The sequence below is a fragment of the Physeter macrocephalus genome, chromosome 8, assembly GCF_002837175.3.
Source record: "Physeter macrocephalus isolate SW-GA chromosome 8, ASM283717v5, whole genome shotgun sequence".
In the NCBI taxonomy this organism is placed as follows: Eukaryota; Metazoa; Chordata; class Mammalia; order Artiodactyla; family Physeteridae; genus Physeter; species Physeter macrocephalus.
The window spans coordinates 50,193,246-50,207,626 of record NC_041221.1 but is presented as its reverse complement, the minus strand read 5'-3'; the positions used below and the strand labels follow the sequence as shown (position 1 = coordinate 50,207,626).

At 40.2% G+C, this 14,381-nt stretch overlaps 1 protein-coding gene across 3 annotated transcripts in view; it reads left to right on the top strand.

Moving 5' to 3' along the window:
• The first annotated feature begins 1,892 nt into the window (after positions 1-1,892).
• TTC33 (tetratricopeptide repeat domain 33) overlaps positions 1,893-14,381 on the top strand; it is a 54,807-nt gene continuing 42,318 nt past the window's right edge. The window contains exons 1-2 of one of the 3 annotated variants that reach the window (XM_007111976.3): positions 1,893-2,016; positions 4,672-4,893. In XM_007111976.3, coding sequence (XP_007112038.1) covers positions 4,673-4,893 — 221 coding nt within the window. In that variant the 5' untranslated portion in view covers positions 1,893-2,016; position 4,672. Of the gene's footprint in view, positions 2,017-2,065; positions 2,103-2,131; positions 2,245-4,671; positions 4,894-14,381 lie in introns of those variants that run through there. The other 2 variants (XM_007111979.4, XM_007111978.3) reach the window with 2 other exon arrangements.

Sequence of the window (14,381 nt, the reverse complement as noted above, 5' to 3'; positions counted from 1 at the left end):
TATTTGGCTTGATGTATTTTCAGTGTTTTAGGTTTGCAATGAACATGGCCATGTAAACCTCTAACCCAGATGAAGTAACATTGCCACCACCTTAGCAGTGTCTTTTTTATTAATATCAGAAGTGATATAATATCAGAAGCGGTATACTATCACTTCTGCCCTATCCTACAGGCAACACAGAACGATCCTGGTATGATGTGGAAAGAAACTACACAATAGTATGAATGCCAGGAGTAGGGCTCATAGGTGGCTATCTTGGAAGTTGGCTACCACAATTGCGTATTGCTCATTTTGAAAAAATTGGTTCACTTCCACAGTTCTTACCAATGTTGAAACATTTAATCCAACAATACATTATAAATAAAAATCGCATCTGATACCACCACTGATCTCATCGGAAAAATCTGAAAGTACTGGGAAGCTGGCAAGATCTCCATGGCAAATACATGTTTTCTAGAACGATGATTTTTGCTTAAATTCTTGAATTTTATCATTGGTAACTGTCGATTGTTTTCCTTGATGTAACAGGCTCCCTTTGTTCATTTTCACGAAAAGTCCTGTCAGACCCAAGCCTGAATAACCAGCAGGGGTGTCAGCCCTTCTAAGTAAAAGTTGTATTCCACAAAAAAAGCATCTACTTCAGTCTATAACGCAATTTCACGAGTGCTTTTATCTGGAGACATCATACTTCAATATACAGGAAAAGTACTTTGTACCTTCCATTTTTGTCACACAATATTAAAAAAAAATGTGTACTCAAGGGTCATTTTAATAAAATAATTTTTACTGCTTCTTCAAGGACTTTGAGGGACTGCATCTTCTTTTTCTTACAATGAGTGTGTACAGTGGTGGAGAATACAATGACTACTAGTACAGCTTGGTAGCATTGCCCTGATTCGGGCTGAGGTGCCAGTGGTTTTAGCCACCATTGCTTTTGCACTCTCAGCGCAAATGTCAACATTGTGAAAAAGGTAAATGATGTCTTCATGTTAGCATGAAAATAGGGATAGTTTTGACTTTGAAAGGATCTTGACGACCCTCAGGGGGTCTGAGGATCACCTTTGGAGAATCCTTGCTCCCCATCAGTGGTTCTCAATGGGGTAGGGGTGGGGGGTCCATCATTTTCCCAGGGACATTTTCTCATGTCTGGAGACATTTTTGCGTGTCACAGCTGGTGGGGTGGGAGTGGATGCTAATGGCATACAGTGGGTAGAGCCCAGGGATGCCGCTAAACACCCTGCCCCGCACAGGAAAGGCCCCCTTCTACCAACAAAGAATCATCCCGTTGGAAATGTTACAGCCTTGAGGTTGAGAAAAACTGTTCTACAAAAATGATCCACAGCGACATTGAGAAATCAAAACGATCTTAAGTTTTCAATTTCCTAAACACTTCCCTGTATTACATGTCCCCACTTTTTTTTTTTTTTTTCAAGACAGCTACTTTCGGGCCATAATTCTTTCTTCTTTAGAGAAATTGAGTCCAACTTTTTGGGGTTTTTTTTCCCCAACGGTTGAGCCACGGCCGTACCCTTTTTCAGTCGGGTTTGCCTCTGTCTTCAGCGTCTGGACGACCTCATCAACTAGGTTGTAAACTCCTTTAGGGAGAGTCGTGAGTCAATGCTCTGGATTCCCCCCAAATCGTTTTCCCGGGCCTCTTCCGCTTTACCTGCTGACTGGATGGACTCGTGGTACCGCCAGGGCTGTCCTCTCCGCGCGCACCCAGCCCGCGCAGCCGCGGTTTCCCACGCTCCCGAGCTGTGGAAGCCCGCGCGCCGACGCTCTCGTCTGCCGCTAGAGGGCGATCCCGGCCCGGGCGGCCCGGACTACCAGCCTCTGAGGGTAATAATGGGGTGGGGGCGGCCGCAGTGACTTCTGGGATTTGTGGTCCCGGGGAAAGGCTTGCGGAAGAGAAAAGCGCTAAGAGTCGCCTCTTCCCTGCCAGCTTCTCTGGACTGTTCGCACGCCCCAGATCGGGCAACCCCCTATCTTGGGAGACCCTGCACCTACGGCAAGCAGGTAGGAGGTTGGGCGCGGTAATTTCCGTTTCCGGTGGGCAAAGGGCAAGCGGAATGTAAACACGGGACCCAGGGAGTGGTCATCAGGTAACAGGGGCTACGGGTCTGTGGTGGAAGCTGGAGGAAGTTGAGGGAAGCGAGGCTGGTGGGTCTTGGGGTAACGGGAGAAAGGAGCTTCAGAAGTCGGAGTTGAGGCCCACCGCGGGTGTGGCAGAGCCGGGACGCTAAGGTTGGTCTCTAGGGACCAGCAAGTCTGGGGATCGGGCCCTCCCTGGCACCCGCGCCCGGGGCGGCTTCCGAGGCGGGCGGTGCGGCTTTGACCCGCCCTGAGCGGCGGGAGGAGCGGCAGCGAGCTGGCTTTGCCCCCAGCGTGGCAGGGGCCCGCGGCCGCGGGCGGGGCTGTGAACTCGCGTGTGACGTCCTGGGCAGCCTTTAAGAACTTCGCTCTTCTTTACTGTTGTGCAAAATGAGGGGAAATCGCTAATGCTGGTTTCTCTTTTGCGGTAACATTTTCGGGTAAACCAGTTCTTGAATTCCTCACCTCCGACTACATCCCTGTACCCGGAAGGATGCTGTTTTCATTACCTGTTTGTGTTCATCAGGTTTCTCGTCTTGGGTGCTGCATTTTACGTCGCAGTGAAGAAGAGCATTCTCTAGCTTGTGGCAGGGTATAATGTCTGTATTATTAGAGTTCCCACACGTCTTGGTCCCTCACATTGCCAACTTGGAAACTTGAAGCCAGAAAACTTAATCATCCTCATCCTTGTTACCTTTAGGGACAGTCATAAATACAAGACTTCTTTCTTACCTTGAGTTATTCTGTTATCTCTTGAGACCTTCCGAACGATCCATTCTCTCATGTTGTTCTCCTTCTGGGCCTCCGGACTTCCGTTCCTTAGTAACCACACTTACATTTTCAGCCATTTCTTGGTTCTTTCCCTAAGTTACTTGCAGTCATCTTCAAACAGGAAACTCATTCTCCTCTATTATAAGGGGTCTGGGGACAGAGTTTGGTGTTGTCCTGATTCCCTAGTATAGCTTATAATCCATTACTCCTACAGGCTTTTCTAGAAATCTCTGCTCCTGTGGAAAGCATGTGGTTTACACGTATCAACCTGTACATTTCTTGATTGCTGTAGTTTATTGGCACTTTGTCATATTCATTAAGAACTTAGGCACATGACCCACAATTTTCTTACCCCTCCAAAATCTGCCATTATCTTGGGCCTTTCCATGTTAGTGACCTCATAGCCAACCTCAGTTTTTTTGTCTCCTTCATTCTAGTGGTTACTTATACTTTACTACAGCATGTGCATCAGTGATAAAGATCCTGATACCTGCTAGAAGTTACTTGCTATTTCATTTCTCTCCCTCCCTTACTCCCACAATGCCCATTCTTTGATAGTTTTATGGAGACCTCTGGTTCATTGCTTTTCCTTATCTCGATAGTTGATCAGTCAGTTGATCATAATCTTCTTGGGGTTATAGGCTTCTTTAAGAATGGAATGAAAGCTTAGAGACTCTTGTGCAGATTGCACACAAGCATATAAAAATTTATATAGAATTCCAAGGGTTTCTCAGTATCTTTAAACCCATCCATGTAACTAGCAAGAGCTCTCGCTCCCTCAGCAAATCCCTTCTCTAAATAAATATTTGTTCAGTTCTTCCAGGGTTTCCTTTAACTTTGTTCCATCAGTTATGCTGTCTCGCTTAGCCCTTACATTTGTATGTTATTGCAGATTTACAAAGCAGTTTAACATTTCTTATCATTCTGATTAACCTTATAGTTCTGTGAATTAAGTCATTTCCTAAGTTTGAATCTTTCAGAAACTTTTTTTTATGGAAAATTTCAAACATATATGAAAGGAGAGAGGAAAGTACAAAGAATCCTGTGTACTCACCACCTAACGTCATCGCTTATCAACTCAAAGCAATCTTTTTATCTATATCTCTCTTGTTTTGCACTCCCCACTCCCGCTTACTTTGAAGCAATTCCTAGATATTGTGTAATTTCATGTAAAATATTTTAATATGTATTCCTAAAAGATAAGCACTCTTTTTGTCAACATAATCACAATACTGTTATACCAAAAAAAAAAGCAGGAACTTCTTAATATTATCAAATATGAAATCATTGTTCTGATTTCGCCTATTATTTCATAAAGGTTTCCTCCCCATTGGCTTGTTTGAACCTGTAGCTAAGCAAGCTCCACACATTATATTTGATTTGTGTGTTTCTTAAGTCTCACTTTTCTTTTTTTCTTGAAGAAACCTGGCAGTTCATTTCTTGAAGAAACCAGTTTTTTCTTTAGTTTCTGTTTCTTGCTGTCTGCATCTCTGACATCTTATTTAACATGCTCATCTGTATCCCATATTTCTTGTAAACTGGTAGAGGTTTGATCTGATTGAGCTTTAATTTTTGGCAGAAGTACTTCATGGATGCTGTGTCACTTCCATCAGGAGATACAATTGTGGACTTGTCTTTCTTTATGATGTTAGCAGCCTTCAGTGATTATTGTCTAGATCCACTATTTTAATTAGGGGTCAAAAAATGGTGACAGTCTAATCCTATTATCCTTTCTTTACCTATTTGTTGGAATACTTCTATAAAAGGCCAAGTTTGAAATTTAAAGCTCTTTCCTTGTAATTTTTCCAGAATGGCTTCCTTTGGATGGAAAAGGAAGATTGGTGAGAAGGTCTCAAAGGTCACTTCCCAGCAGTTTGAAGCTGAAGCTGCTGATGAGAAGGATGCAGTTGAGAATGATGAAGGGAACTGGCTTCGTGCCATTAAACGGAGGAAAGAAATTCTCTTTGAAGGCTGTGCTGAGAAAAGTAAACAGCTGAAGGATGAAGGAGCCACTTTGGCTGAAAATAAAAGGTATGTTTTTAGAGTTTTCTTTTCGAGAACAGTTTTGGTCTTTGGTAGGACAGAATACTCCTCAGATCATCCAGAGATCTACAGTCAGGGCTCTGTGCCTTTGACTGGTATCTCCCTTGTGGTGCTGAAGAGTTTGAGAAATTAAAAGTAGTGCTGAACAAGAAGCACTTTTTAAAAATTCTTTTCTTTGTTCTTTATCTTCTTTTTTCTTTTTTTTTTTTCTATCCGTAAGGTTGATTATAAGATTCCTTGTTTATCATTTTTGTCATAACCGAGTCAAAGTGTCAAAGTTGAGGAGCCAGCATTTTTGTTTCTAGGCATGTTATTATTTTTGATTCTGGGAGTAATCTTATTAATGCATTTTAATATAAAACATAAAATAATGCTTAAGCTATGATATATTAGCACCTCAAATTGGGAGTGAAGGGTAGACAATAAATAAGGACAACTAACAGCTTAACGGCCTAATGTTAGATTGTGAATTCTCATTTGCAGTGTTTTAGGCAAAGATTTTTCTCTTGTAGAACTTTGCAAGATTGGCCATTCTGTCTTAGTCAGAAGAAAACCAACTGTAGATTTTCCGCATTTATGAAATCATTTTCAGAACATCCATAAAACATCTTTAGAAATTCCTGTAAATGCCTGTTAAAAGTTCATTAACTTTGTTGTTTTTATCTTTTTCTCTAGACCACATTAGTGTGTAGCAGGGAAAAGCTATTCAGTTATTGCCATGGGATTCCCTCTGAATTTCCTGTGGTAGATGAGAGATACCAACTTTGTGTATAAACAAAATAACTCATTTTTTTTTTTCCCTGCATGTCAAAACACTGAGTCATTTCACGGAAATCAGCTGGACTGGATGCTTTATTTTGAATGGAGAACACTGTGAGATGATTAAGTTTTTTAGCTATTTAGCATTTGTTTTTGGAGTAATGTATACACAGCTTTAAAAGATAACAGAATTAAAGGAATCTGGTAGAAATGAGTCGTTCGGCTACTCTAAGCCAAAAATAAATAGAAATAATTATTTTAAAATATCTAAGAGAATATTCAAGTTGATTGAAAGTAATATAAGGAATAGGAAATAATATAAGGAAGAATAGTGAAGTTAAATTAAGAAAAATAAAACTCAGTCCCTGTCTTCCAAATCAACTTTATCTTAAACCACCATCATTTTCACTACATTTTTAGCCACATTGGCCTTCCCTGTGTTTTTGAACACAGTTCTTAATACAACTTTGTCTTATGACTCCGTCTGAAATGCTCTTATTTCCTGTGTTCTGATGTCTGTCGTCTTGTCCTTCAGATCTCTGCTCACATGTCCTCTTCTCAGTGAACCCCTCCCTGACTACCCAGCAACCCCGTACTCCCTCTTCCTCCATTACATCAGCCTTTTTTATTGTTTCTTAAATATTTATATATTTATTTGGCTGCATTGGGTCTTAGTTGCGGCTCGTGGGCTTCTCTAGTTGTGTTGCGTGGGCTTCTCTCTAGTTGTGGCGTGTGGGCTTAGTTGACCCGCGGCATGTGGGATCTTAGTTCCCTGACCAGAGATCGAAGATGCATCCCTTGCATTGGAAGGCAGATTCTTAACCACTGGACCACCAGGGAAGTCATGCTTTTGTTGTTGTTGTTGTTTAAAGATTTTTAAACTTCTAGGGCTTCCCTGGTGGTCCAATGGTTAAGACTCTGCTCTTCCACCGCAGGGGGTACTGGTTTGATCCCTGGTCAGGGAACTAAGATCGCACATGCCGTATGGTGTGGCCGAGAAAAAAAAAAAAACGATTTTCAACTTCTATTTTGTGATTAAGTGAAAGGAATACTAGTCAGATAAACCTTACAAATGAATGAAAAATAAAATTCTTTACTCATGACTTATGTGTATGTTTCTAAATCTGTTTCAAAGGATATCATTAAGTTGATCTCAACTATGGTGACAGATCAGGAAGTAAATTAGTTGCTAGGGTGGCAGTTATTGGTTCAGGAACAGTATTAGACATTTATTGATGTACCAATTGCTATAAAATGAGTCAACTTTTAAGAAATGTGTAATGTCATCATTAAAATATAACATAAAATATCCATGCATCCATCCATCCTTCTTAAAAAAAAACATTCAAAGAGAGGTAGGATATATTCTCAGAGTTTAAGGAGCTCAGCCTTTGGTAAAATGCACAGAATACAGACAATCATCAATACAGTGCAGAGTAGTGTATGCGGTAAGACAGGTCAGTTCATACAGAGTATTTCAGAATCAGGGAATGGAGCCACCAGTTCTGTCTGGTGTATCGAGGAAGTTCTGACACATAAGTTCAATCTTCAGCTGGGTTTCAAAGAAGGAGTAGTATTTTGCCAAACCAATAGTGGTGGGAAGCCTTTCAAGAAAGTGGGAACAGAATATGGAAATGCAAAGAATTTTCCTAAACGTGTAATAGAAATTGTTTTACATGTTTAGGAAGATTCTACCAACTTAGTATTGCTGGAGCAAAGAAATACAAATAAGTTTGCAGTAAATACTGCTGAAGAAAAAAAACTAGACTGTGATCTCTTTATATGCAACAGTAAGACCCTTTTCATTATATTCTATTGGCAATGGTGAAAAGTAATTTTATGACTTTAACAAAGTAATGAAAAACCACAGTCACATCAGCGTATTACATTTTCTTATACTATTTCTCCACTTTTTTTTTTTTTTTTTTTTTTTTGGTACGCGGGCCTTTTTGGTATGCGGGCCTCTCACTGTTGTGGCCACTCCCGTTGCGGAGCACAGGCTCCGGACGCGCAGGCTCAGCGGCCATGGCTCATGGGCCCAGCCTCTCCGCGGCATGTGGGATCTTCCCGGAGCGGGGCACGAACCCGTTTCCCCTGCATCGGCAGGCGGACTCTCAACCACTGCGCCACCAACGACGCCCCGTATTTCTCCCTTTTTGAAGTTACCTTATACGCTTATTTAGTTGTTTACATTTAGTTACCTTTCTTCTGTAGAAATGTAAGCTCTAGGAATGTAGGGACTTTGTCTAGACAGACTTTTGTCCTCTACCTTCAGCTCTTAGACCAATTTGTGGCACTTCCCAGGCCCTCAGTAAATATTTATTGAATATTTATAAGGCTGCTGTGTTTTGCTATATTATGGCTAAATAGGTTTTTGTGGATTACCATATATTGCATTGTACTATAGGAATATATATTTTAAATTCCAGATTAGAACACAGTATTCTGAGAACATATTTTATTTCATGTCCCAACCACAAAGGAACTTTGGGAATAGAATTTTCCTATCTGTATGAGAATATGACACTTGAAAATTATTGTTCTTTTCTGAGTCTTATTCCTTTCCCTATAACCTATGATGGTAAGGATTAAGTAATAAAATATGGAACAGCTTTGAACTTGGAATGAGTAATAATCCTTAGAATGGTAGAGAAGTAGGGATGCCCCTGGAGGAATTGCTAAAGAAGGAGAGAGGGAGCACCTTCTGTTTCCTGGGATGCATTCTTTTGCCTCCTTGTGATCTTCTTCATTTTTGCCCTCAAGATTCTCTTATTTAGTTTTATTTAGCACAGAGAGAGTTTTCTGAACACATTGACTCTGCATGATCCACGTGTGTTAATGTCAGTCTTCCTCCAAAGGAGGCATAGTTCTTGAGCACCAGAGTCTCCTGTTGTCCAGTTTATTTCGTTAGTAACAAACTATAACTGCTCTTAGAAAAATTTGGTATGCAGTGGAATGGTTTTTAAATTCTGAAGTTCTACCTTGTAGTATTCATGATTCTTTGTAACAGAAGACTAGTTTACTTTTCTACGCAAGCCCTAAGTAATGTTGGTGCCTTATAGAGACAGTATAGTAAGTCTAGTGGTTACGAGTGTGGATTTTGAAGTTACTTTAACTCTGTTCAGATCCTAGTTTTATCATTTCTATCTGTATAAACTTGGGGCACATTCTTAACCTTTCAAGGGTCAATTTCTAGTTTCCTTATATTAAAATGGTGACACTTATCGCTTAGACTATTGGGGTATTAAGAGCAAGTCCATGTAAAAGAGCTTAGCATGCCACCTAGCACCTAGTAAGCACTCAGTAAATATACTTTAGGTAATTTATTTTAAGATTTTATATGTGATTGGTAGATTTCATGCAGTATTAAAGTTTTTTTATAAGTTATTTTGTTCAGCTTTTTCTTGAATTAATTCTAACTAGGATATATCTTCTCAAGAATCACAGTGTGGGTCCCAGCTTTGATATGTTGGCTTTTAAGGTTTCAGCCACTAGATGGTGATATTTGATTGTGTAGCTAAGTGGTTTCATTTTTTCTTGTGAGTATTAGTGTGTATGTGTGTGAAGCTAGAATATAATTAGAATTTACCATGAATTTTGTTCCTTGTCTAGAAAAGCATACTTACCAAAGTAAACTTGAAGGTGACCTGGCTGTGTGAAACACATTCTGTTGAGTGCCAACCTGAATATATTTAATGACTGTGATCTTGCCTCTTATTCTTTGGAAGAGAATAGATCCAGTCAGTGTAGAATGCCTTTATTTTCTCACCACCACATCTCCCAATCTGAGTGCATCTGCATCCAAGCCATCTGCATTCACTGTGTTGTAATGAAGTGCCCCTTCTTTTTTCAAAGGCCCACCCCTCCACTTATGCACTAGGCTTCATCTCTCTTGCCTCTTCAGGAATATTGTTCCTAAAACCCCCTTTCATTTTGATGTCATCTGTTGTCTTCTCTCTCTCTCTCTCTCTCTCTTTTTTTTTACCCTATTTTTCTTTTTACTGAATTATAGTTGATGTACAATATTATATAAGTTACAGGTGTACAATATAGTGATTCACAAGTTTTGAAGGTTATACTCCATTTGTTATTATAAAATAATGGCTGTATTCCCTGTGTTGTATACATAATAGTTTGTACCTTCTATTCCCCTACCCCTTACTGTCCCCCCTCCACCCCGCTCCCTCTCACTGGTGTACACAAACATACCCTGATAGCATCCATTTAAAAACCTTCCCTTGACTCCACACACCCTGCCATTTCTTTGCTTCCCCTTCACAACAAACTCCATTTCTTGATGAATCATCGTCTCAGTCCATTCCAGTCAAGTTGCTGTCCCCACTAATCCACTGAAACCACCCTTCTAAAGGTTGTTGATGGACCTCCATGTTGTCAAATACAGTCATCATGTCTTGGTTCTCATTTATTGTGGCTCTTGGTATTCAATACAGCTGAGCACTCCCTTCTTAAATATACTGCCCTCTAATCTACAACACCACACTCTCATGAGTTTCCTTTTGTCTCAGTGTCCACTGCTTGTTAATCTTCTTTGCTTGCTGTTTTCTTTTGCTCATTTTCATTTTCTAAATATTAGTGGGCCACAGTATTTAGACAATACCTTTTTCTTTTCCATATACGTTCTTGTCCTTCTTGAACCTATGTAGTCTCTTACTTTCAGTACCATCTCTATGCCAATCACTACAGCCTGCAGTGCTGTCCTCCCACCTCAATTCCAGACTCTTTGTCTCCCATGCTTGCTTTATACCCACTTAGATGCCTAATTAGTATCTCAAACTTAACATGTACTGAGCAGAACCCTTGATTTTTCTCCCCAACATCTGGTCCTTTCCAGTCTTGCCCATGTCAGTAATAAAAGGTGCCACCATTTACCCAATTACTGAAGCCCAAAAGCCAGGAGTCATCTCTGCTGGTTTATGTGCCATTCCAGAGCTAATCACCCAGACTCACCTCCAAAACCCTGTGCTTGAGACGGCTCATGGTATTCTTTTTTTTAATGTTTTTTTAAAATTGAAGTGGGGCTTCCCTGGTGGCGCATTGGTTGAGAGTCCGCCTGCCGATGCTGGGGACACCGGTTCGTGCCCCGGTCTGGGAAGATCCCACATGCCGCGGAGCGGCTGGGCCCGTGAGCCATGGCCGCTGAGCCTGTGCGTCCGGAGCCTGTGCTCTGCAACAGGAGAGGCCACAATAGTGAGAGGCCCGCATACCACCAAAAATAAATAAATAAATAAATAAATAAAATTGAAGTGTAGTTGATTTACAATGTTGTGTAAGTTTCAGGAATACAGCAAAGTTATTCAGTTTATATATATATATATTTTAGATTATTTTTCATTATAGGTTCTTACAAATATTCTTATTACCATAAAGTCCTGGCAGCTGCTGCTGTCAGCACAGACCAGAGAGCCCCTATGTACGGTGCTAACTGATAATGAAAGACCATCACACCTTGACACTGGCCAGGTTGGACCTATAGGTGCTTTAGAGGCACTGGGTCACACACCCAGAAGTGTGAGTGGGTTAAAGCCTTGTGGGCCTGACTTTGATCTAGGGGAGACAGGATATGGGAGGGAGGCTGCCCATAAATTCTTTTTCCTCCTTTCCCCACTGGACTGTTTCCAATACAAAGAGGTTTCATACTGTCTCTGAAGTTCTACAAGATTAACAATCATCTGTGTTTGTTTTGAAACTGTTATCAGCTTAACATATGCCTTATATTTATTCTCCCTCCTTCCTGCCTCACTTTTCTTTCTTTTTTTTTCCCCTTGGATCCTACCCCCACCCCGCCCTGCCCCACAGCATTAGCCTATAAGCTTAGGCCTCAGGCTTTATTTCCCAGGTAACCCAAGCTAAGATAATATCCTGGATTCCTTTCTTTTTTTCACTCCTCATATCCAATCCAAGTTGAGATGATTTTACTTTTTAATATATTCTGAATCACTTTTATCCTCCCTTCTGTTTTCATGGCTGTCATCCTAGTCCAATCTACTGTCAGCTCTTACCTAGATTTCTCTGGTAGTCCCCTAACTAACAGGCCTCCCTGTCCTCATCCTTATACCCCTACAGTTCATCCTCCTCCCCTGGGTCTGACTGGTCTTTTCCAAATGTAAAGCAGTTCATGTCTTTGTGTTGCATGGAAACTTTATGGATTCATCACTCATACAGTGAAATCCACACTCACAATTGTGGGCTACTAGTTTCACGATCGTGGCTTTGGACTACCTCTCTGGCCTTGCAATCCCCTTCCTCCTTCTTCTATAGCCATGCTCGTTTTCTTTTCTTGCCTTAAAAAATGGGGTGTTTGATCCTGCCTTGGGCTCTTCCTTTGTCTGGAATGAACTTCTCCAGATTTTCCATTGGCTGGCTGCTTTTTGTCATTCAGCTCTCAGCTCAGATGCCTTCCGAGAGAGACCTTTTCTGACCATGCATTCACCCCCATCACATCCGTCCATGTGTTTTTCATCATGGCACTTAACCATGTTTTAACTTACGTTTGTTATCTTTCTGTGCCTTCTTCACACACATATACAGTCTAGAATGTAAGCTCTAGAAGAGTAGTAGGGTCCTTTTGTATCTTACTGAATGCTGCATCCTCAGTACCTGGAATACTACCTGACGCAGAGGAGTATTCTGCTCTGGTGCTCAATAAACATTTATTAAATGAATAAGCTGGTAACTATATAGCTCATTAAACTTGATGCTACAGTAAATTACAAATATAATTTCCCTCTGAATTTCCTGTGGTAGATGAGAGATACCAACTTTGTGTATAAACAAAATAACTCATTTTTTTTTTTCCCTGCATGTCAAAACACTGAGTCATTTCACGGAAATCAGCTGGACTGGATGCTTTATTTTGAATGGAGAACACTGTGAGATGATTAAGTTTTTTAGCTATTTAGCATTTGTTTTTGGAGTAATGTATACACAGCTTTAAAAGATAACAGAATTAAAGGAATCTGGTAGAAATGAGTCGTTCGGCTACTCTAAGCCAAAAATAAATAGAAATAATTATTTTAAAATATCTAAGAGAATATTCAAGTTGATTGAAAGTAATATAAGGAATAGGAAATAATATAAGGAAGAATAGTGAAGTTAAATTAAGAAAAATAAAACTCAGTCCCTGTCTTCCAAATCAACTTTATCTTAAACCACCATCATTTTCACTACATTTTTAGCCACATTGGCCTTCCCTGTGTTTTTGAACACAGTTCTTAATACAACTTTGTCTTATGACTCCGTCTGAAATGCTCTTATTTCCTGTGTTCTGATGTCTGTCGTCTTGTCCTTCAGATCTCTGCTCACATGTCCTCTTCTCAGTGAACCCCTCCCTGACTACCCAGCAACCCCGTACTCCCTCTTCCTCCATTACATCAGCCTTTTTTATTGTTTCTTAAATATTTATATATTTATTTGGCTGCATTGGGTCTTAGTTGCGGCTCGTGGGCTTCTCTAGTTGTGTTGCGTGGGCTTCTCTCTAGTTGTGGCGTGTGGGCTTAGTTGACCCGCGGCATGTGGGATCTTAGTTCCCTGACCAGAGATCGAAGATGCATCCCTTGCATTGGAAGGCAGATTCTTAACCACTGGACCACCAGGGAAGTCATGCTTTTGTTGTTGTTGTTGTTTAAAGATTTTTAAACTTCTAGGGCTTCCCTGGTGGTCCAATGGTTAAGACTCTGCTCTTCCACCGCAGGGGGTACTGGTTCGATCCCTGGTCAGGGAACTAAGATCGCACATGCCGTATGGTGTGGCCGAGAAAAAAAAAAAAACGATTTTCAACTTCTATTTTGTGATTAAGTGAAAGGAATACTAGTCAGATAAACCTTACAAATGAATGAAAAATAAAATTCTTTACTCATGACTTATGTGTATGTTTCTAAATCTGTTTCAAAGGATATCATTAAGTTGATCTCAACTATGGTGACAGATCAGGAAGTAAATTAGTTGCTAGGGTGGCAGTTATTGGTTCAGGAACAGTATTAGACATTTATTGATGTACCAATTGCTATAAAATGAGTCAACTTTTAAGAAATGTGTAATGTCATCATTAAAATATAACATAAAATATCCATGCATCCATCCATCCTTCTTAAAAAAAAACATTCAAAGAGAGGTAGGATATATTCTCAGAGTTTAAGGAGCTCAGCCTTTGGTAAAATGCACAGAATACAGACAATCATCAATACAGTGCAGAGTAGTGTATGCGGTAAGACAGGTCAGTTCATACAGAGTATTTCAGAATCAGGGAATGGAGCCACCAGTTCTGTCTGGTGTATCGAGGAAGTTCTGACACATAAGTTCAATCTTCAGCTGGGTTTCAAAGAAGGAGTAGTATTTTGCCAAACCAATAGTGGTGGGAAGCCTTTCAAGAAAGTGGGAACAGAATATGGAAATGCAAAGAATTTTCCTAAACGTGTAATAGAAATTGTTTTACATGTTTAGGAAGATTCTACCAACTTAGTATTGCTGGAGCAAAGAAATACAAATAAGTTTGCAGTAAATACTGCTGAAGAAAAAAAACTAGACTGTGATCTCTTTATATGCAACAGTAAGACCCTTTTCATTATATTCTATTGGCAATGGTGAAAAGTAATTTTATGACTTTAACAAAGTAATGAAAAACCACAGTCACATCAGCGTATTACATTTTCTTATACTATTTCTCCACTTTTTTTTTTTTTTTTTTTTTTTGGTACGCG